At 41.5% G+C, this 22,551-nt stretch overlaps 1 protein-coding gene across 11 annotated transcripts in view; it reads left to right on the top strand.

Moving 5' to 3' along the window:
• The first annotated feature begins 7,821 nt into the window (after positions 1 to 7,821).
• LUC7L3 (LUC7 like 3 pre-mRNA splicing factor) overlaps positions 7,822 to 22,551 on the top strand; it is a 30,515-nt gene continuing 15,785 nt past the window's right edge. For 6 of the 11 annotated variants that reach the window (XR_003964901.1, XM_030296933.1, XM_030296931.1 and 3 more), the window contains exons 1-3: positions 7,848 to 8,081; positions 19,228 to 19,294; positions 22,328 to 22,367. Coding sequence is in view for 7 of the 11 variants with exons in the window: in XM_030296933.1 (XP_030152793.1) it covers positions 7,983 to 8,081; positions 19,228 to 19,294; positions 22,328 to 22,367 (206 nt within the window). In the remaining 4 variants the exon portion in view is untranslated. Of the gene's footprint in view, positions 8,082 to 19,227; positions 19,295 to 20,363; positions 20,450 to 22,327; positions 22,368 to 22,551 lie in introns of those variants that run through there. The other 5 variants (XR_003964904.1, XR_003964903.1, XM_030296935.2 and 2 more) reach the window with 4 other exon arrangements.

Genomic DNA, 22,551 nt, shown 5'->3' with positions numbered 1-22,551 from the left:
CTCACATATTAAAAAAAACAAACAAACTTGGGGTGCCTGCGTGGCTCAGTCAGTCAAGCATCTGACTCTTAAAAAAAACTTTTTTTTAATGTTTATTTTTGAGAGAGACAAAGCATGAGTGGGGGAGGGGCAGAATGAGAGAGGGACACAGAATCCGAAGCAGGCTTGATGCTGGGCTTGAACTCCCAAGCCATGAGATCATGACCCGAGCCGAAGCCGAATGTCCAACCAACTGGGCCACCCAGGCCCCCTTAAGCATCCGACTCTTGATTTCGGCTCAGGTCACGATCTCACGGTTTATGGGGTCGAGCGCCGAGTTGGGCTCTGCACCGACAGCATGGAGCCTGCCTGGGATTCTCTCCCTCTCTCTGCCTCTACTCCTCTTGCGCTCTCTCAAAATAAATAAATAAACTTAAAAAAAAAAAAAAAGAAAAAAAACTTTCTCCACAAACAAAACCTTTAACCCTGGCCACAACTGAATGCAACCTGATGGCTATTCTTTTACTTCCATTTGTTTATACTTTGTCTCGTCTCTAACTCACCGGGTATACTAAGCATGCATTGTTTGCCAGGAACTATTCTAGTCACTGAAGGTATTGCTGCAAACAAATTAAGAGTCCCTGGTTTCAAAGAACAGTCTAGCAGGGGAGACAAGGCAAACAATAGAATGCGAGAGGTATTACAATAGAAACAGTATGGCATATGGTGCAGAGTTTGTGAGTGGGGAGATTAAAACCAGCCTGCACGTATTTGCATCTGAGCTTTTGCCACTCGTATAATCTTAGATGAGTTACTTATCCTTTCTGTGCCTCAAATTCTGCATCTGCAAATGGGGCTGATAATAATAGAACCTACTTTGCAGGACTGTTCTATGGATTGAATGAGTGTGTGAAGTCTGGACACTGGAAGCACTCAGTCGATCTTATGACAAGGTTGAGTCAAGGAAGAGCCCCCGATAGAATGGGAGGGCAGTGGTGGTCAGGAAACAAGGATAACACCCCGGTTTCTGGTTGGGGAGATTATGGTGCCATTTACTGAGATTTGAGTCAAAGAAGGAAGAAAGGGTTTTAGGTATGATGAATTCACTTTTGAATCTCCTGAGTTGAGCTTTCTGAAGACCTTTAATTACTGCTTCTACCAACATTTACTTATTGCCAGATACTACCCTAAGTGCTGTACGTGGATTATCTCAGTTAATTTTCACAACAACCCCATAAAGGTAGACCCATCACAATTCTCTGACGCACAGAGAGGTAAGTAACTTGTCCAACATAATACAGCTTAGTGATAGGGCAAGGCTTTGAACTCAAGCAGTTTGACTCCAGGACCTGTGCTTTCTTTTTTGATTTTCTTTTTTTCTTTTGAGAGAGAGAGAGAGAGAGAGAGAGAGAGAGAGAGAGAGCATGAGCAGGGGAGGGGCAGACAGAGAGGGAGAGAATCCCAAGCAGCTTCTGCACTGTCAGCACAAAGCCCGACTCGGGGCTCAATCTCAAGAACCTTGAGATCATGACCTGGGTTGAGATCAAGATGCTTAACGGACAGAGCCACGCAGGTGCCCGACTTTCATTTAAATAGTTACCCATAAGGAGTTATGTATAGGGCTGTGACAGTGTGACATTTAGAAAGGAGTCCTAGGGGCAACCTGGGTGACTCAGTCGGCTAAATATCCGACTTCGGCTCAGGTCATGCATGATCTCACAACTGGTGGGTTTGAGCCCCGTGTCAGGCCCTGTGCTGACAGCTTGGAGCCTGGAGCCTGTTTCAGGTTCTGTGTCTCCCTCTCTCTCTGCCCCTCCGCTGCTCACACTCTGTCTCTGCCTCTCTCTCTCAAAACAAATAAACATTAAAAAAATTTTTTTTTATAAAGGAGTTCTGGGCTGGTGATTTGGATTTGGTAGCCACTAGTAAAAGGTGCTGACCAAAATCATTGAAAAGGAAGAGATAGCCCCAACAGAGTGTGTGAGTAGACAAAGACAGAACCCCAAAGAACACTCAACATTTTAATGATGGGCAGAAGAGAATCCACAAATGAGATGAAGAAGAGGAAAAAGCAAAGGAATGGGAAAATTTGGAGAAAAGAGAATGACCCACAGGGCCAAGTGCTGCAGATAGGGCAAGAAAGAAAGGACTGAGAAGTGTGGAATAGATTCAGCCACGAGGAGATTGCTGGAGAGCTTGGGAGAAGGAAGTTTGCAGTCGAGTGGTAGGGAGGACAGCTGGGCTATCATGGAGTTAGAAGTAAACGGGAGCTACTTCCTACAGATTATATCCTCTGTGGGAATCTGGGAATTACAGGGACAAGTAAGAAATGGCGTTACCACTGAGAAGAACTTTCATTGATTTTATAGGGAGATTCATATTTGCCATATTGTGTGGCCAACCTCAAAATGTGCAGGTTTACGTACGGTAAAATCGTGGCACAAAAAAGATGGTGATCAGTTGTGTGTGGCAGGTGAAGAATGAGGGTCCAGGTTGGATTCATAGTGCTGGGGATGCTTGGGCTGTGACCTGAGAAAGATGGGCGGTAACTGCTGGAGGGAGGGAAGGGCATCCCACGCCTGGAGCAGTGGAACACAGGATAATGTGGTAGGAAGCTGGGGTGTGGAGGGTGTGGGCCAGCAGTAGCAGATGAAGTTAGAGAGGCAGGTCAGATCACGGGTGACCTTGTGGTTTTCTGAGTGGGGGTGATGGGGAGCCATTGAAGAGTTTTGAACAGGAAAGAGACAGGACCAGATTTACATTTATTAAGGTGACTGAGGCAGCAAAGCAGGTGGAGGACAGGGGCCTGGGGGCCACGCTGGAAACTGGGAAGCAGTTAGGAGACCTGTCGTAACTGGTTTCCTTTCCACAGGAGGTCACTAGGGCCGCCATCACAAAATACCACAGATTGGGTGGTTTATTTATTTATCAATGCTTATTTATTTCTCAGACAGAGAGAGACAGAGCATGAGTGGGGGAGGGGCAGAGAGAGAGAGGGAGACACAGAATCGGAAGCAGGCTCCAAGCTCTGAGCTGTCAGCACAGAGCCCGACTCGGGGCTTGAACTCACAAACCGTGAGATCGTGACCTGAGCCGAAGTCGGTCGCTCAACCGACCGAGCCACCCAGGCACCCCTAGGGTGGTTTAAACAACAGGAATTTATTCTCATAGTCCTGGAGGTGAAAAGTCCAAGATTAAGGTGTCAGCAGGTTTGGTTTCTCCTGAGGCCTCTGTCCTTGGCGTGCAGATGGCCGTCTTCCCTCTGTGCGTGCGCTCCCTAAGGTCTCTTTGTGTGTCCAAATCTCTTCTTATAAGGACACTAGTTATATCGGATTGCCCACCCGTCCATTCCCCAACAGTCTCATTTGAACTCAATCACCTCTTTATTTTTTATTTATTATTACTTTTTTGATATATTTTTTGTTTATTTTTGAGGGGGGGGTGGGGAGAAGCAGAGAGAGGGAGACACAGAATCTGAAGACGACTTCAGGCTTTGAGCTATCAGCACAGAACCCAATGAGGGGCTCGAACTCACAAACCACGAGATCATGACCCAAGCCAAAGTCAGACGCTTAACCGACTGAACCACCCAGGCGCCCCATTAACTTAATCACCTCTCTAAAGGTTCATCTCCAAACATAGTCACATTATGAGATATTGGAGATTAGAACTTCAACATATGAATTTAAGGGGGGGGGAAGGGACACAATTCAGCCCATTAATACTTTCCATTAGTAGGATGTATGGAATGGGGTCTGGAGACCACTGGCTGTTAAGATGGTTTCCCTTCTCATCATTAGGAAATGACCAATTCATACAATCTGTAGAAGCCAACGGTAAACTGGGCATTGTGATGTTAATAGACTACTTTTATTTCTGAGTCCCTGCTGCCTGGCAGAGTCTGAAACAGATGATGCTGGTGCTGGTTGAATTATTGTAGGATAGATGAATGAAACCATTATCTGTACTTGTAATACACATGGAAGTGTCCGCCCTTAGAATCTAGGGAAAGCAGGGTTGTAGTGTAAGACTTGCTGAGGGTGTGACTGGATAAAATCCAAACGCATTTAATATTTTCATTTCATTTCAAGTTATTGTTCCTTTGGGGGGGGGTCTTCCACTGATCAGGAGCTTTCTGGGAAAAAGGTCTTATACAACTGTCTCAGCATTCCCAGCCATTAATCCAGTTCCTGGCAGAGAGCACATGCTTCAGTAAAGCTTGTGGAATGAATGAGGGAATTCGATTTAAAAGTTTTAGTGAGCAGAAGCTGGAACTTTGCATTCAGGTTTTATTTTATTTTTGTAACGTTTATTCATTTTTGAGACAGAGCGCAAGCAGTGGGGGGCGGGGGTAGAGTCAGAGAGAGAGGGAGACACAAAATCTGAAGCAGACTCCAGGCTCTGAGCCTTCAGCACAGAGTCAGATGTGGGGTTCGAACTCACGAACCGCGAGATCATGACCTGAGCCAAAGTCGGTTGCTTAACCGACTGAGCCACCCAGGCGCCCCTGCATTCAGGTTTTAGAAGAACTCTTTGTGGTTCAAGATCTATACTACCCCCTGTCCCCACTTTTGGTGGTAGTGGCAGTGGTGAACCTTCAAAAAGTGCTTCATTGAGCAAAGAGTAGCCATCAGCAGCTGAGAACTCTCTCATTTCACTGCTACATCTACAAACTGATGTTGTCTTTTTTCTTGTTTCAGTGTAGAAAGGTCCTTTCTTGTAGCAAAGGCAATAAGCTACAAACATGTCCTGAAGCCTATACCACCATTATCTTCTCTTTTTTTAATTGAAAGATCTAATTGGCTTTATTAAATGACTCATGAGTTGGGCAGCATCCCACCTAGCAGAGATGAGCTCCACCACCACGTTCTTTTTTTTTTTTTTTTAAGTTTATTTATTTATTTTGAGAGACAGAGAGAGAGCTCAAGTGGGGAGGGGCAGAGGGAGAGGGGAACAGAGGATCCGAAGCAGGGCTCCGTGCTGACAGCAGACAGCCCGACGCAGGGCACAAACCCACAAACCGTGAGATCCTGACCTGAGCCGAAGTCAGACTGAGCCACCCAGGCGCCACCTTCTTAAGAACTTACAACTTTTATCTTCCACCTCTTGCTTTGACATTAAACATATTCTAATTTCCCATCTTAAAAAAGCCTCCCTTGGCCCATAGCTCCTTTCAGGTCTCTCCCCATTTCACTCCTTCCCTTCTTTTTTTTTTTTTTTTTTAATTTTTTTTTTCAACGTTTATTTATTTTTGGGACAGAGAGAGACAGAGCATGAACGGGGGAGGGGCAGAGAGAGAGGGAGACACAGAATCGGAAACAGGCTGCAGGCTCCGAGCCATCAGCCCAGAGCCCGACGCCGGGCTCGAACTCACGGACCGCGAGATCGTGACCTGGCTGAAGTCGGACGCTTAACCGACTGCGCCACCCAGGTGCCCCATTCTCCTTCCCTTCTTAAAATGAGTTGTCCAATCATTTATCTTCCTAATTTCCCTTTCATTCTTCAATCCATTCCAATCTGGCTCCCAACTGTAAGATCCAATGGGTACTTTTTTTTTCTTTTTCTTAAAATTTTTTTTTTTTTTAAATTTTTTTTTTCAACGTTTATTTATTTTTGGGACAGAGAGAGACAGAGCATGAACGGGGGAGGGGCAGAGAGAGAGGGAGACACAGAATCGGAAGCAGGCTCCAGGCTCTGAGCCATCAGCCCAGAGCCTGACGCGGGGCTCGAACTCACGGACCGCGAGATCGTGACCTGGCTGAAGTCGGACGCTTAACCGACTGCGCCACCCAGGCGCCCCTTTCTTAAAATTTTTTGAGAGAGAGGGAGAGAGTTCCAGTGGGGCAGGAGAGAGGCGAGAGAATCCCAAGCAGGCTGAGCCTCTTCTTTTTCCTTTCCTTTTTTTCTTTCTTCTTTTCCTTCCTTCCTTTCCCTCTTTCTTTTCTTCCTTCCTTCCTCCCTTCCTCTCTTTCTCCCTTCCTTCTTTCTTTTTCTTTCTCCCTTCCTTCTTTCTCTTTCTTCCTCTCTTTCTTCCTCCCTCTTTTCTTTCCTTCCTTCCTCCCTCCCTCCCTCCTTCCTTCCTCTCTCTCTCTCTCTCTCTTTCTTTCTTTCTTAGAAGTAGGCTCAGGGCCCCTGGGTGCCTCAGTCAGTTAAGCATCTGGCTCTTGATTTCACCTCAGGCCATGACCTCCCAGGTTCTAGCCCCAAGGTGGGGGGGGGGCTACCTGCTGGAGGCTCTGAGCCTGCTTGAGATTCTCTCTCCCTCTCTCTGCTCCTCCCCTGCTCGCACTCTCTCCCTCTCTCTCGAAAATAAAATTTAAAAAAAAACTTCAAAAAGCAGAGTGTCTCAAATATTTGGCATCCTCAGGCCACCTAATGGGCACCCTGCATACCTAGACTCAGTTTTATGTATATTTGAAGTAATGTGAACATTGTTTCATGACATGCCTTCATAATGCTACTCTCACTGCCTTGAATTCTTTTTCGTTCACTTTGCTTGGCTGGATCCTTATCTTTCAGGTTTTAAGTCATTTCCACAGAGAAGCCTCTCTCTTACTCTTTACAAGAACCCTGCTTTTTCTCCCTCATCATATCAACTAATGATTAATTAAACTTAAAATGTGTTGGGCCTGTTCTACATGTCTTGCATTGTATCAATTAATTTAATTTTCAGGAGAACAACCTGTGGGTAGGTAACTTAAAAAAAACAATATTCAACTAAGTGAATGTAAAGATCTAATTGGCTTTTTTGATAAAGATTCATGAATGGGGCAGCATCCCATCCAGCAAGCAGACAGGAGGAGCTCTGAGCTGTACAAAATGGAAGGATTTTATAAATAGAAGGAGGATATGAAAAGGAAGTCAAGAGTGGATTGTTTCAGGCAAGGTTACCTTCCTCTAGAGTAGAGTAAGGTGGGGAGTGCAGATCAGGAAATTCCAGATTTGTTCTTTTAAATTCTACTCCTGGAAGAGGCTAAAGGTTACACATTCCTAGTGGGGTTTATCAACAGTGACTCCATTTTGGGGCCTGTTTTTTTTTTTTTTTTTTTTTTTAACAGGACCACTATCATTCATCCCATTTTTCAGATGGGGAAAAGGTGGCACAGAGTGGCAGAGCTGGGATTACCAAATCAGGTTGATCTGGCTTCAGAGTCCATACCCTTAACTTACCGCAATTTATATTGACAGATTTCATTTTATTTCTTTAGTGACTGTCTCCCTCAATAATCCTCAAGGTCTGGGGGAGCAAGGACTGTGTCTGAAAGGTTCAGAGCTTAGCTTCAAGCTTCAAGAGCTTACCTGGCACACGGTAAATACTGTTGTTGAAGAGATGAATAATTTTAAAAAATTCGACTGGGAGGTCATCAGGTGCATGACTGAATCTCCACACTCTGCCTGATCAGGGGAATCGGGGTGGGAGGATCACCAGGTGGAAGAGGAAGCGAGCGCAGTGACTAGGAGCACCGCAGTCGGAACACGGAATCGGAGTGCAGATCTTCAGTTTCCTCCACTGGAAGATGGTACAGACCGCACCGCGTGGTGCGAAGGGAGACATTGCCCCTTTCTCCATTTCAGAGCGGAGGCCAGGTTTCAACACGTAGCCTCCCATTGCTTCTTGCGAAAGAGCTCAGCGAAGACGACCGCCTAGGGAAGGAGGCGTGAAGCGCTGTGGAGCTGCGTGACCCTCAGTTCCGCCAGGCGCGAAGTGGGGCGGTGCCACGGGGCAGGGGCGGAGTCCGGACCAGGCCTTGGCAGGCTCCGCCCCCCGGCAGGCGGAAGCGGGCCCGTCCACACCCCCTAGGCCTGGGCGTGTCCGCGCGGGCGCACGCGTGCGCACGGCATGCTGGGAGGGCGGCCGCACGGCGGCCATTTTGTCTTATCGGCTCCTCTTCAGAGGAGGCTTTTCGGCCTGCGAGCAGGCCGAAGGGATTGGCGACTGTGTCGCCGGCGTTTTCTTTAGCGGGTGCCAGGGCTGGTGGGAGCAGCCGCCCGAGAAAAGCACCATGATTTCGGCCGCGCAGTTGTTGGATGAGTTAATGGGCCGGGACCGAAACCTCGCCCCGGACGAGAAGCGCAGCAACGTGCGGTGGGACCACGAGAGCGTAAGTCCCGCGGGCCTTGGGTCTGTGCCCGGGTGCCGTGGGGGAGGGGAGCGGCGCGGGCCGGGGCCGGTCCGGCCCGCGGCGCGATTTGGGGCGCGGGCCGCGCCAGGGACGAGTGAGTCTGTGGCGGGAGGGAGGAGCCCGCCCGGGTCTGGGGATGAAGGATGATTTGTTTTTGTTGTTGTTTTAGTACCTAGGAAGTCGAAGAGGGCCCTTGGCAGAATTGAAGAGCACCTTAGTGAGGCAGGGAAACGCGGGAAAGGATTTTATTACATCTAGAGGCTCCGGAGTTTTCACCTCATTACAAGATAGGGAAAAGGGCACATTCTTCCGTTATTTGGGTTGAGCGTCGTATTTAGACTGAAATTTCTGGCCAGGATTAGTGGTAAAAACCGTGGCACTCTATTACTTTAGTAATAGTTCAATTTCGACGCTTATATGAGGAAATAAAATTTTAAGAGGTCGTAACTTGGTAGGGCTTACCATGATGATAAACAGATACTGTTTGATAGCAGTACGTTTTAGTAAGCCCTTCATGTAGATGGTTGTCAAGATTTTTTCTTTCACGTAAAACTCGTTTGATACGAGTACACGTATCTTGATGAGCCCTGAGAAACAGAATTGTTGAATCATTATATTGTACACCTGAACCTAATAAAACACTGTTAATTATACTTGAATAAAAATTCATTTGGTCATTTTAACCTTATGAGTAAGGGTAAATATTATAATCCCATTTTCACAGGTGAGTCTTGAGAGGTTACCCAAAGTCTCTTGGCAAGTTAAGTGGCGAAACTGAACCTAATCTTTGTAGTTGTGTTCACTTTCCACGATTCTGTGAAACTGACTCTCTGCAGATAACCAGTCTATTTCAAGTGTTTTGAACATGCAGTGTAACGTTTTATGTTGGGTCTTAACCTGAAGAGCAGGTGTAGATTTTAACTTTACTTAGCTCGCGGTTATAACCAAACAACGTGGTAATTTAAAGGCGGTTGCTAGTCAAAATATGAAGTGTAGTTGAACAATTAAGCTGTTTTAAAAAGTTGCTTACTCTTTTTTTTTTTTTTTAATGTAGGCTTTAGTAAAATTTCTTTTTTGTGATGCAGGAAAACAAGTTGGTGCTAGATGAATCCTTTCAGGATCTTAAAAAATAAGTGGCTAAAGATGTATTGAGGTGTTGCCTGATTCCAAAGTAGTAGGAAGTGTTACAGTGGAATTTATTGTGTGGGGTCAAATTCATGCATCTGTCATTGAACTTAGCAGAGGTGAAGCTTTTTAAAAGCTTTTCTTTCTTTTTTTCCTTCTTTCTTTCTTACATTTGGGTTTTTTCTCTGCATGTTAAAATAGGAAGCCGAGTAACTTTGTGGATTGTTTTGACCCTCTTTCTAGGCATCTGTTTGTCACAGTGAAGTCATTTTTTCTTTACTACTTGGGAATCTTTTGCTTTGCAAAACAAAACAAAATTACAATTTAGCTGATGTGCAAATAGGACATTTTGGACATTATTTTGGATTAAAGAGAAAATTGCTTTTGATTGCCTGCATTGCCTGCTCAACAACTAGAGCAGTCTAATGTCTACGCCTCCTTGGTTTTGAACACGTGTTGTGAAGAAACTTTGTTTTCCTGTTGTATTTTATTGAGCATTGCTTTTAGTTAGCAATGAGGCTCTCAGAATAGCGACTTAGGTTTTGTCATCTCAGCTATGATCTTTCACTTTTAGTGCTTCTTGTTGATTTAAACTCTTAGTGCTTGTCACCAAGGTATTTATGCCTTTAATGACAGGTTGCACTTTATTCTCGATCAAGGGATTTGAAAAGCCAATTACTGGTATTTCAGATTTATGTCTGCAGGGAGAATGTTGGTGTTGACCTGGGACAAAGCACATGGCCTCTTCTAAATAAGACTCAATTACTCTGGGGTATAATAAAGCTCTGGAAGCTCGTGGCATCACTTCCGGGTCATTTGCATATTCTTATGCTGTTGGTTGTTAGTGGTAAAATCCTGTGAAAATGGACAACCCCAGCATATACTGTAAGGGTTTCAGGATACTGCAGCCTGATATTTCAAAATATTTTTACATTCCCATTCTATCTGGAAATTTTTCTTTGCTACATTTGCACTAGATGGGAAAAGCTGTTTCATCTGGGTGGGGTCCTTTTGTTTAACAACTGAAATGGAAACTTTACCTTAGTGGTTAAAAAAATAGTTCTTGGATGTCTGTATCTGACTGACCTGTGGAATTTGTTTTAAATGCAGATTTCTGTACCTCACCCTGGAGAGATACTGATTTTGTAGCCCTGAGGGAAAACCTTGGAAATCTGGATTTTCTTTAAATGGCTTTATGCATTCTGAAGCTTGTGAACTACAGCTTCCTGACCCACTTGATTAGTCCTGGGTTTTTAATTGTGACTTAGTAGCACTTGAAGCTCCTTTTTAAGTGAAGGATGCATCTGTGATGCAAATTATCGACCTTTCCTTTGTTATGGTGTCTATGTAACCACTATCCTGATTGAATCTTGGAAAGTGCTTTACTGGAGTTTTACAGGCATTTCCACCTTCTTTGTTGATTGCTACCTCTGGGTCTGAAAGTAGTTTTCAGCTAAAGTCAAATCAGCTTTAATGCCATTCCAAGGATTCATTCATAATCCTGCTACCTCGCTTATTAATATTTTACATTTCCTTGAGGTTATTAGTATTTTTGCATTAAGCAGTTCTGTTAATTCTAAACAACTGCAGTAATGAGGAAAGCATACGATTTTAACTAACTAGTGTGAGCATCTTTCAGTGGGTGTCCACATGGGAAGATTTCAGTGTTTGTCAGAGAAGGCATTAATAGCTTTCTAATTATCTGAATAGCTCAGATTGTAGGGGATGTGTTAAGGTTTGGTCTAGAGTTTTCAGTATCTTCTATATGATATAACAGGAACTTTGTAGTTCAAATTGAGGTTTTTACATTGTAGATCTCAATACGGAAGTGAAATATTTAACTGTTGGCTTAACTCTAAAATGAGATTTCTTGGGGCGCCTGGGTGGCTCACTCAGTTAAGTGTCTGACTTTGACTCAGGTCATGATCTCAGTTTGTGAGTTGGAGCCCCGCATTGAGGCCTGCGAGGAGCCTGCTTGAGAGTGTCTTTCTCCCCTTCTCCCTCCCTCTCCCCCTCCCCCCCCACTTGTGCACACGCATACTCTCAAAAAAAAAAGTGAGATTTCTTTCATCATTTATCAAATTCAAGTATGCCTCCTGCTCAGTGGGGGTTTAATAATTTATGGAGGGAGTTGAACTAAATGTTCTTTTCTAAAATCTTCAGAATGTTAACAGATATTGTCATTGACACTGAAAGCTGTTTGAAAAAGAAAAACAATCCTGTCCACATGTTTACCTGTGAACTTTGACAACAAAAATTAGTCATTACAGCTCATGACATCTAATGTAAGCATTTTACTGGATAGTTTTCGTTCAGTTACAAAGTGTTCGTTTTGTCAGAAATGCAGGCATTTCCTGTCTTACTGTACATAAGTGTTGGGCTTCTCCAAATTGGCAGCAGTCTATGTGTTGTGTATGTACATAACTGTTGTTTGCAGTTTCCCAAAACATATACAGAAGTAAATACTATAATAAATTGTGTGCCTATGCCCAATGCCACATTAATGCGTTTATTATTGGCAGTATTATGGTCACTATATTCTCTGCCTTTTATTTTGAAGCAGTTCTCTCATTTAAGCTTTAAAGACATCATTATATATCTCTGCAATGTAAGGACTTCAAGAGAACATAACCACAATACTGTTATCACACTGAAAATGTTAGGTATTTCTTTAATATTTGATTGCTTCAGGGAAAATGTGCGTATGTATCATTAGAATTGATTTCTTCACAGGGGGAGACAGCTTAAGTTAGTAATAATAGTGCTTCGTTGTTTTATGAAATATGTTTAATTTTCTCATTTCTTAGGTGTAAGCTGGGCATATTTTCTGTTTTCATTTATTCAACAAAAATATAGAACAGAACTGTAATAGTATAGATAGGGCACTTGGCCTGAGAGAACCATCAGTCTGGTGACAGATATAGAAGAGTAAATGTGCTTTTGTAACATGTGGTAAGTGCCACAATAGAACACATATAGCGTCTTGAAAAGCACACATCAGAGGGGCATCTAATAACCTAGACTGGGGTGGTTGGGAAAGGCATCTAAAAGTGGCTCTTAAATACTGGGAATTAGCCTCAGGGAGTGGGAGAGAAGACATGTTACTAGGAGCTGGAGAAGATCTTAGGCTTGAGAAATTGTGAATAGTGCTGGAGGCCTTGTTGCTTTTGTTGGAGAAGGGGATGTGGATAGATGGGCAGAAATCTGGTTTTGAATGATTTTTGTAAGCCTTGTTAAAAGTTGGGACTGAATTACATTGGGGAACAAAGGCTTTAAGCAGTAGATGGACTATCAGATTGACTGTTGCCAACATGATGAATTTTAAATGCCAGTATTTAGATGACCAGAAATAGAAATTGAATAAATTCATTCTCTTTAGAATTTGCTTATAAAATGGAACTTGTTATCTCGTGGAACCAAAGATGTGTCCAAGGCTGTTAATAACTTACAATACCAAAGAAACTCTTTTAAGACATTCATAGGATTTTAGCTGGAGACCTATGTTTGTAGGTGTCTGTAAAGACATTTAAAGTTTATTTTTATTATTTTGAGAGGAAACACACACACAAATGAGGGAGGGTCAGAAAGAGAGGGAGAAAGAGAATCCTAAGCAGGCTCCATGCTGTCCTTGCTGGATCCCAAGAATGGTGAGATCATGACCTGAGGGGAAACCAAGAGACCGGCCACTTAACCAACTGAGCCACCCACACGCCCCTGTAAAGACATTTACATGTGCTTTAATGATTTGAAGGCTTCAGTGTCTGTAAAATTATAACTAGATGGCCTGTTGGGGTGAGAAACAACTAGGGATTCAACTGACTTGGGGAAAGCAGTTTAACAAAAATAATGCAGACAGCATTGAAAATATTTGATTAGCTCAAGGGAGAATTAATATTGTTTGATTCAAGTGGGTATAGAAGGACAAAAAATAAGGTATTCTTAACATACTTTTGTGATTAGAAGTGGTCTAAATAAATGACCAGAATTGATTGTGCCTTGAAGAAGTGAATGCTTAAAAAAAATAGGACTGTTTTTGTTAAGGTGTAAGTCTTAGCATAGTTTGAGTTAGATATTTATACTTCAGTTTCCTAACATGTGTAAGTGTTCTTGATACTAAAGAATCTCATTTAAATACTGATTCCATTAATAATTGGGAGTTGATTTTATTATTTCAAGTTTTCCCTCTGAACTTAGCACCATTAAAAGTATTTTTTACCAAAGTAAACATGCTTGCTATAAAAAATTAAAATTTAACTTGGAAATAGTGAAAGCCTGTCCTTGCCTCCCCTCCCCATTGCCAAATCCCTCTGAAAAACTTGAAAAATTGGTGTGTGTGTTTCTGTGCCTTTCCTGATAATTTACAGATGTATACACATATGTAAGTGAAAGTTACAGATAGCTTAATGTAAATTACATAACATGTAATTATGTTTATAGACGTGTATACATACGTAAGTGAAAGTTACAGATAGCTTAACATAATATTATGTAATATATAATTAATTATATTTTTAACAGTTTTAATTTCCATTGTGGCATCTTTCTTTGTTTGTACATAAAAATCTACCTTAATTGGGGCACCTGGCTGGCTCAGTTGGTAGAGCATGTGACTCTTGATCTCAGGGTTGTGAGTTCAAGCCCCACATTGGGTGTAGAGATTACTTAAAAATAAAAATCTTTAAGAAAAAAATCTACCTTAATTTTTAACTTTTTGTTCTCTGGTGGGTATGTAGATTATGTCTAATTCTTTTCCCATTACTAAGCTGCAGAGAACATTCTAGTACGTATAGCTGAGTCACTTGTAGGATGGGTTCCTAGAAAGGTGATGGCTAAAGTAAATGCACGTTTTACATTTTGATGGACGCTGCCAAATTGTCCCACAGCCCTCTAGTATGTTTGGAGTATCCTTGTCACAGCACTGTATCTAATGCCAGATATTGTTTTAATTTTTGACAATTTGACTTTGTTTAATATGGGAATTTGCGTTTCAGATTTTCTAGTCAGATTTCCAAGATTGATTATTATTTCTGCTTTCTCTTGACTGCTGATGAATTCACTAAAGGATGCTATTGAGATTGAACTCTTCTGGTCAGTGGTGTTGCCTTAGATTTATCAAGAAGATAAATCACAAGAATCCTGGTCACCCCACTCCCTTGGTGCCTCCCTGTCCCACCTTTGGTTATCAGATTGTTAGCTCCATGATGCACATTTAGTAAACATTTGCTGAATAAAAGACTTAGTATTTTTAGTTAAAGATCCTTAGTCCCTGGGGAGAGTTTAAAAGAACCAGTCTGGAGGCATCTGAGTGGCTCAGTCAGTTGAGGGTCCAACTTTTTTTTCTTTCTTTATTAGAGAGAGAGAGCAGTGGAGGGGCAGAGAGGGAGAGAGAATCCCAAGCAGTCTCTGTGCTGTGCTTGGAGCCTGCTTGAGATTCTTTCTCCCTCTGTACCCCTCTCCCCCACTTGTGTGTGCTCTCTCTCACTCTCTTCCTGGAAAAGAAAAGAAGCAGTCTAAGTAGCTAGAGTTTAATGGGTAGAATAACATTTTTTAAGTGTATTTATTTTGAGAGAGCAAGAGCGCGTGCAAGCCCGTGAGTGAGGAGGGAGGAGTAGAGAGAAAATCCCAAGCAGGCTCCATGCTGTCATGAAGTCATGACCAGAGCTGAAATCAAGAGTCGATGCTTAACCAACTGAGCCACCCAGGTTCCCCTAGAGTAACATATTTTGATGTACCAGTCATGTTACAGTGGTATCTTGAGAATTGAAGAGTGGAAAAGAGCACATAGAACTGGATTAGGAAAGTGGCTTCTTTTTTTTTTTTTAATTTTTTTTTTTTAACGTTTATTTATTTTTGAGACAGAGACAGAGCATGAAGGGGGGAGGGTCAGAGAGAGGGAGACACAGAATCTGAAACAGGCTCCAGGCTCCGAGCTGTCAGCCCCGAGCCCGACGCGGGGCTTGAACTCACGGACTGTGAGATCATGACCTGAGCCGAAGTCGGCCACTCAACCGACTGAGCCACCCAGGTGCCCCAGGAAAGTGGCTTCTAATCTGGATTTTGTAAATAGCGAGGTGCTTTTAGGGCAGGTCATGTGGTTGATCTCTTAAATGGGGTGATTGGACTAAATTCTAGGTAGCACCTGGTTAGCCCACTGGTAGGCATGTCTTACTTGGCGTCCATAGTGTCTAAAACCATTAAAAAAAAAACAGTATGGTAAAAATCAGACTAATTTGTCCCCTCTCCTCATGTAACAAACATATAATTTAAATATTATAATCTTGCTGTGAAATAGTGTTGTCTACTTTTTTTTAGATGAGGAAACCAAGAGTTAGTCTATAAGTTCACAATGGATAAGTGTGACCCAAGATTCAAGCTCCGCACTGTGTTGTCTCTCCAAGCATACCTGTTTACACTTCCCCATTTCATACTATCATAATCTTTTTTCACATATTGTTTTCCTTATGCCTAGAATGCCTTACAGTCTTTCTCCTTCTGAACTTAAGAACCAGTTCAAGCTTCACCACCTGTGATGACCTGACAGTCCTGACTAAATTCACTTCTGTGTCTGGTGTTGCATGTATATTCTAGTACACTCTATATTTTGTTTTTGACTGTCTTCTATGAGACTGATCTTCCTGAAGAGTAGGTCTTAATTCATTCTTGGATTTCTAGCATTGTTTTTAGCACATAGTCTTAAATTATTATTGAAGTGTCACTTTCTACTTTTTAAAATTAAAATGTCATCTAAAATTAAATGCCACTTTGTTTATTTTTTGAGAGACAGACAGAGAGAGGGACAGAGGATCTGAAGTGGACTCCATGCTGAGAGCAGAGAGCCCAATGTGGGGCTTAAACTCAAACCATGAGATCATGACCTGAACCGAAGGCGGTTGCTTAACCCACTGAGATGCCCCTTTGACTTTAGTTTTTAAGGGTTTTTAAAAAAAATTCCTTTAGGTAATCTTCACACTCAATGTGGGGCTCAAACTCAAAACCCTGAGATTAAGAGTCACATGTTCCACAGATTGACTGAGCCAGCCAAGTGCCCCTAAATGGCACTTTATTTGTTTGCTTACTTGCTTATTTATTTAACTTAACTTTAAAGTCAGTAAGTTGTTTTTGTTTTTTATGTTTGTTTATTTTTTTTTTTTAAATATTTTTTTTTTCAATGTTTATTTTATTTTTGGGACAGAGAGAGACAGAGCATGAACGGGGGAGGGGCAGAGAGAGAGGGAGACACAGAATCGGAAACAGGCTCCAGGCTCCGAGCCATCAGCCCGGAGCCTGACGCGGGGCTTGAACTCACGGACCGCGAGATCGTGACCTGGCTGAAGTCGGACGCTTAACCGACTGCGCCACCCAGGCGCCCCATGTTTGTTTATTTTTGAGAGAGACAGAGCCAGAGCATGAGAAGGAGAGAGGCAGGGAGAGAGGGAGACACAGAATCTGAAGCAGGCTCCAGGCTCTGAGCTGTCAGCACAGAGCCCGACGCGGGGCTGGAACTCATAGACTGTGAGATCATGACCTGAGCTGAAGTCAGGCGCTTAATTGACTGAGCCACCCAGGCGCCCTAGTTTTTTTGTTTTGTTTTTTAATATTCATTTATTTTTAAGAGTACGAGTGGGGAAGGGGTAGAGAGAGAAGGAGACAGAATCTGAAGCAGGCTCCAGGTTCTGAGCTGTCAACACAGAGCCCACATGGGGCTTGAACTCACGAACCATGAGATCATGACCTGAGCTAAAGTTGGACGCTTAACCGACTGAGCCATCCAGGCACCCCTCAATAAGTTTTTATTTAATGAATTTTACATGTGATTCCTTCCACTGCCGATCACCATAGTTCCTCCAAAGTCAGAATCATTATCTTCAAAAAAAACTCTTAGAAAAAGAACTTTTTTGTTCAATCCGAATTCACTGTCCGGAGTTCCTTCTGTTGGGCTTCTTTGATCTCCACTTGAATGTGGACATATTTCAAAAATGCCCACCTGTAATCTTTGGGATCCAATTTCTTTAGGGCCCTCTAACTGCCACTTTAAATTAAAATCCCATGCAGTACTTAATTAGATTTGAGAATGTGTTTATTTAATTGAAAATACTTTATTGAAGTTTTATGTAAAAACTGACATAGAACATTTAGACTTAGAGTTTTGGCCACTTCGAATCTACATTTATTTATTATTTTTAATTTCTTTTTAATGAGGGGCCTGAACTCATGGTCTCAAGATCAGGAGTCACATGCTCCACTGACCAGGCACCCAAGAATCTACTATTTTTGAGAAAGTCTTATTTGTATAAATGAAACTTAGGGTTTATGGTAAACTAGAAATATTTTAGTTTTAAAAAACAACATATATCAGTTTATGACAAACATTGAAGCTTAGTAGTAATCACCAGTTTTACAGAAAAGGTAAGCCACAGGTAAAGCCCAAAGTCAGATCTGGGTCCGTTTGATTTCAGTGAAAAATATTAAAACTAAGATTCAGTAAGTACTATATTGATATTTCATTACCAAAAAGAATTGTATGATTTCCTGTCTAGAAAAAAGTTTATGTTTACTTGTATTTTAGAGTCAGGAGAGGGACCATAGAGCTGTTTATTCCTTTTGTGTGTGTGTGTGTGTGTGTGCTTAGGTTTATTTTTATTTATTTTGAGAGTGAGGGCGAGCAGTGGGGACAAGGGCAGAGAGAGGGGGAGACAGAAGCTGGCTCCGCTCTATCAGCACAGACCCCGATGCGCACAAACCGTGAGATGGTGACCTGAGCTGAAGTTGGACACTTAACTGATTTGAGCGACCTAGGTGCCCCAATTGATTGATTTTTAAAGTTTTATTTAAATAATCTGTATACTCAACGTGGGGCTTCAACTCACAGCCGAGACTAAGTCAGATGCTGTTCTGACTGAGCCAGCCAGGCACCCCTCGATTTCAAATTTAACATCCAGTCCTATGTATTTACAAAGAATTCTCTTAAATTTAACATACCTTTTCTTTTCATACCTTTCAGTGTTGCACATTAATTACCTAATAACAATGAAGTAGTATAAGAAAGAAGGAGATATTTTGGAATTTTGCTTAACAGTTTTTAGTTTTGGGTTTGCAGTGTATAGAATTAAATAATCAGCTAGGGCAGTCTTGGAATATATCTGAAGGAGTTAAGAGTAAGTACTAATGGAGAGAATTAAAAGTCAGTTTCGTGTTAATAGTCTTTGCTTATACTGTAGGAGCCCATGAGGAGTCGCTTAGTGAAGTGCTCGTGTGTGAAAATACCCAGGGCGTTTCAGGGCTTGTTACAGGATCTCTTAAAGGAAAATACCCACCCAGATTACTTTATATGAATGTTATTTGTAATTTAGACAGTGATTTCCAAATTATAATCTGTAAATTGGTTCTGGTCTTTAACAGAGTTAGAACGATGATAACAGTGTAGGGGTTTTTTTTTGTTTTCAGTAAAGTTAAAAATTTTCCCTTGTGGGTATCTTTCCCATATTTGTTGTTGCTTTGTGAGGAGAGCGGTGATTAAAAGTAGATAGATAGTAGGAGGGGCTTCTGGGTGGCTGAGTCCGTTAAGCATCCGACTTTGGCTCAGGTCATGATCTCCTGGTTCAGGGGTTCGAGCTCCGTTTCGGGCTCTTGCTGACAGCTCAGAGCCTGGAGCCAGCTTCGGATTCTGTGTCTCCCTCTCTTTCGGCCCCTCCTCCCTTTTCTCTTTCTCTCTCTCTCTCTCTCTCTCTCAAAAATAAATAAACATTAAACAAAAAAAGGTAGATAGTAGGAAATTCTGGTGACTCTTCGTCCATCCTGACATTTTTTAGTGAAATCTGGGAGTTGGAAAGTCACGAATTTAAAAACTAACAGGGTTTAACAAACGAACCTGTTCTTATACTTATTTGGTTGAAAGATGAAGGTTAAAAAATGAGAAAATAGTTATTTCGTACCCTTTTCCAATATAGTTTTAAAACTGAACAACTTAAAAAATTTAAGTACCTTTGTTTTTCTTCACTAGGTTTGTAAATATTATCTCTGTGGTTTTTGTCCTGCGGAATTGTTCACAAACACTCGTTCTGATCTTGGTAAGTGAATTTTCTATGTAACTTATATCAAATTACGATTTAAAATAAAAACTTGTACTTTATAAATTCTGAAAACTTTTCTCTTAAATAAGGTTTGTTGATAAAATAATTTCTTTCTTGGCTTAGACTTTTATACTAATAAATGCCAGTCTAGTTAAACACGGTAGCTTACATGAACATACATGTCTATTTCCACTCCTTCCCAAATCCCTCCACTAAAATGAAAATTTAAAAACAAGAAAGGTATAAACAGAAGAAGAGATAACATTAGAGATGTCAACAAATTTTTGGAAGATGACAAGTGGATGGAATAGTAGCAGCAAACTCAACAGAGAAACCCTGTACCCTAAAAGTCTGCCGAAGGGAATATTAAAAGGAAGTGAGTGAGTGAGTGATCAGCAGAACCTTGGACAGGCTCAGGATTTGGAGGTACCACGTACCCTAGAACATAGTCATGGGGCTGAAAATTAAAAATTAGTCTAGCTCATGGTCTCTCAACCTTGACATTTGACATTTTGAGCTGGATGATTTTGTTTTAGGGGGGACTGTCTTGTGTATTGTAAGACGTTCAGTAGCATTCCTGGCCTCTACCCACTAGATGCAGGTAGCCCTTGAGTGTGACAACCAAAAACATCTCCAACTAAAAAGGCATTGCCAAATGTCCCTGGAGAGACTCGTAAGACCTGTGCATCTGGTGATTCGACTTCTACCCCCACAACCTGGAGATACTAGGGGTTATTTTCTGGAGAAATTGGACCACTGAGACTGTAGTTCACCTGAACCACAGATTGCAAAAAAAAAAACAAAAAAAAAAACCCAGTTGAGTGACTTCTTCTCCCAACAATGGTACATAATTAGTATCATTTTAGAAATGTAAAAGAGAAGTTAATTCATTAAGCACGATGCTTGCCCAGCTCATCAAAAGCACATTAGGACTGGACAAATCTAGATATTGGGATTCCGGACATAGCACAGGGCAGTCGTGAGTAAAAATGAGACTTATAAGAGAGTTAAGTCTATATTCTTACTAGTGGGGTTTTCCCATTCCCTTCCTCTGCCCTGTTCCTAGAAGGATACAGCCAGATGTTTTTCCTCAGGCAGAAGAGAAGAGGAGTCTTTAGAGAAAGTGAACAGTTCCAGAGAAGTGATCTACAGGTACTGACCCTTGGGGAATCTCCTAAAAGAATTTTGCTGCCTTATTTTCCTGTGGTAAAGCCCATTTGTTGATAAACCCTGCCTGTGCATACCAACTTCCAGTTAGATTTTGGAAGTGTTTCTCCAGCCAAGGAATCCAAGTTAGGCCTTTGAAGAAAACTTTCAAAACAAAAGATTAACCAAAACCAATAAGAGGGGGAAAAAAAGTTTAGTGAAATTAGAGATAAGGGGGGAAGGAGAAGAAAAGGTATTAAAAGTCTTTTTTTTTTTTTTTTTTTAAGTAAGCTCTGTGGCCAACGTGGGGCTTGAACTCATGACCCTGAGTTGTATGCTCTACCAACTGAGCCAGCCAGGCACTCTAAAATATTAAAAGTCATAATTAAATTTAGTATCTTCAGAGAAATAAGAGAGGACATCAGAAATAGGATGCTATATAAAAAGACCTTTTGAAAAACCAAAAGAACTCTTGGAAATTAGGACTGGAGAAATCTGAATAAAATCACTATAAAGGTTTGAGAATAAAGTCAAGGAAATTTGCTGGAATGTTGGGTGATCGCACAGAAAATACTAAAATTTGACAAAATTGTATCAGTCCAACACTAATTAGAAATTCTAGAGAAAGCAGAAGAGAGCAAATTAAAAATTCTACAATACTGAAGGACGTTAGTCTCTTGATTGAGCGTGTCCTTTAAATGCTCAGCACACTGGATGAAAAAAGATCCATCCCAAGGCACACCACTGAAATTTCAGAATGGTGGGGTGGGCCAGGAGCACACAAGATTATGAATCCGAATGGCCTCAGATTTGTCAGTAACAGCACTGGACGCTTGAAGACTTTGGAGAAACACCCTCAGGATTCTGAGTGAAAATATATTTTTTACTGGGTTAGCTATATAGCCAAACATCAAAGCCTGCAGGTGAAAAAAAGACATTTTCAGATATGCAAGATCTCAGCAAATTTATCTCCCATGATTCTTTTCTCTGGAAATTCCACCGACACATGAGTGTAAGACCAAGGAGAAAAACAAGAGATCCAGTAAACTGCATCCAATGCAGACCAGAAAAGGAACCACTCAGGATGACAACTCTTATCAGTGAGTTTAGAAAATACGCAGCTGGATTGAAACAGAACAGAAAGCTCAGGGATGAAATTGAAGCTGATTATCTGATAGATTTGGAATCTTGAGAGAGATTAGTATTGAGGGAATTTCTGTAGCTGAATTAAAGTGAGAAGAATTTGGAGATACAGAAAATTAAGCAAATGAAAAGAATTCCAGCGAAAGTACGAAGTATATCATAAGTCCTCATAATGCTCCTTTTGTTGGACTCAGCAAGTAATAGTACTTGTATAGTCAAAATATAAAGTGTTTATTGAACCTAAAATTTTGATGTCTAAGATTAACCAGGAAAAGGCAAAATTGTTTAGAAATATGGAAATAAATTCCGGAAGGCATAGGTGACGTGGTTAAAATCTGTTGCCTTCTGGAGGTAGGTGGGGGTGGGACTAGGTCAGTATTCTTGTACTCTTTGGCTTTGTTTGCAGATGCCCCAAATTAGTAAAAGATCAGCAGGTTGGCCCTCATTACAGTTTTTTTCTTGGGTGGCAGTAGGAATGATTTCTCTTTCCATGCATTCCCTCTTCTTTCTTCTTACTGTATAGTTGCTCTCTGTTATACTGATCTTGAAGATTAATGGGAACAATTTTTATGTGTTTACTTTGGGCACATTGCTTTGTGATTCATTAGGCCCAATTTAGGTGTGTACAGACTACTCAGTGATCAAATGGATCTTTTTTTAAAGAAATTTCTTTTGTTTTGGCAAGAGGAAAGGTTAACATCCCCAATAATTTATACATTACATTTCTCATTTTTTTTTCAGGTCCATGTGAGAAAATTCATGATGAAAATCTTCGGAAACAGTAAGTTGTCTTTTGAGGTCCTTTCCCCTTGGTCAGTTATTTGGTTTAAAGGGGACAAGGATTAAAGAAATAATTGCAATTAGTATAAAATGAATGTCTTGTTGGGGTTCTATTCAATAGGTGGGATGGTAGAAAGTCATAGCTTCAAAAATGATACCACATGAGTGCATACTATATGCTTAAA

This window comes from Lynx canadensis, chromosome E1 (assembly GCF_007474595.2).
Source record: "Lynx canadensis isolate LIC74 chromosome E1, mLynCan4.pri.v2, whole genome shotgun sequence".
NCBI lineage: Eukaryota > Metazoa > Chordata > Mammalia > Carnivora > Felidae > Lynx > Lynx canadensis.
This window is presented reverse-complemented; position numbering and strand designations above follow the sequence as displayed.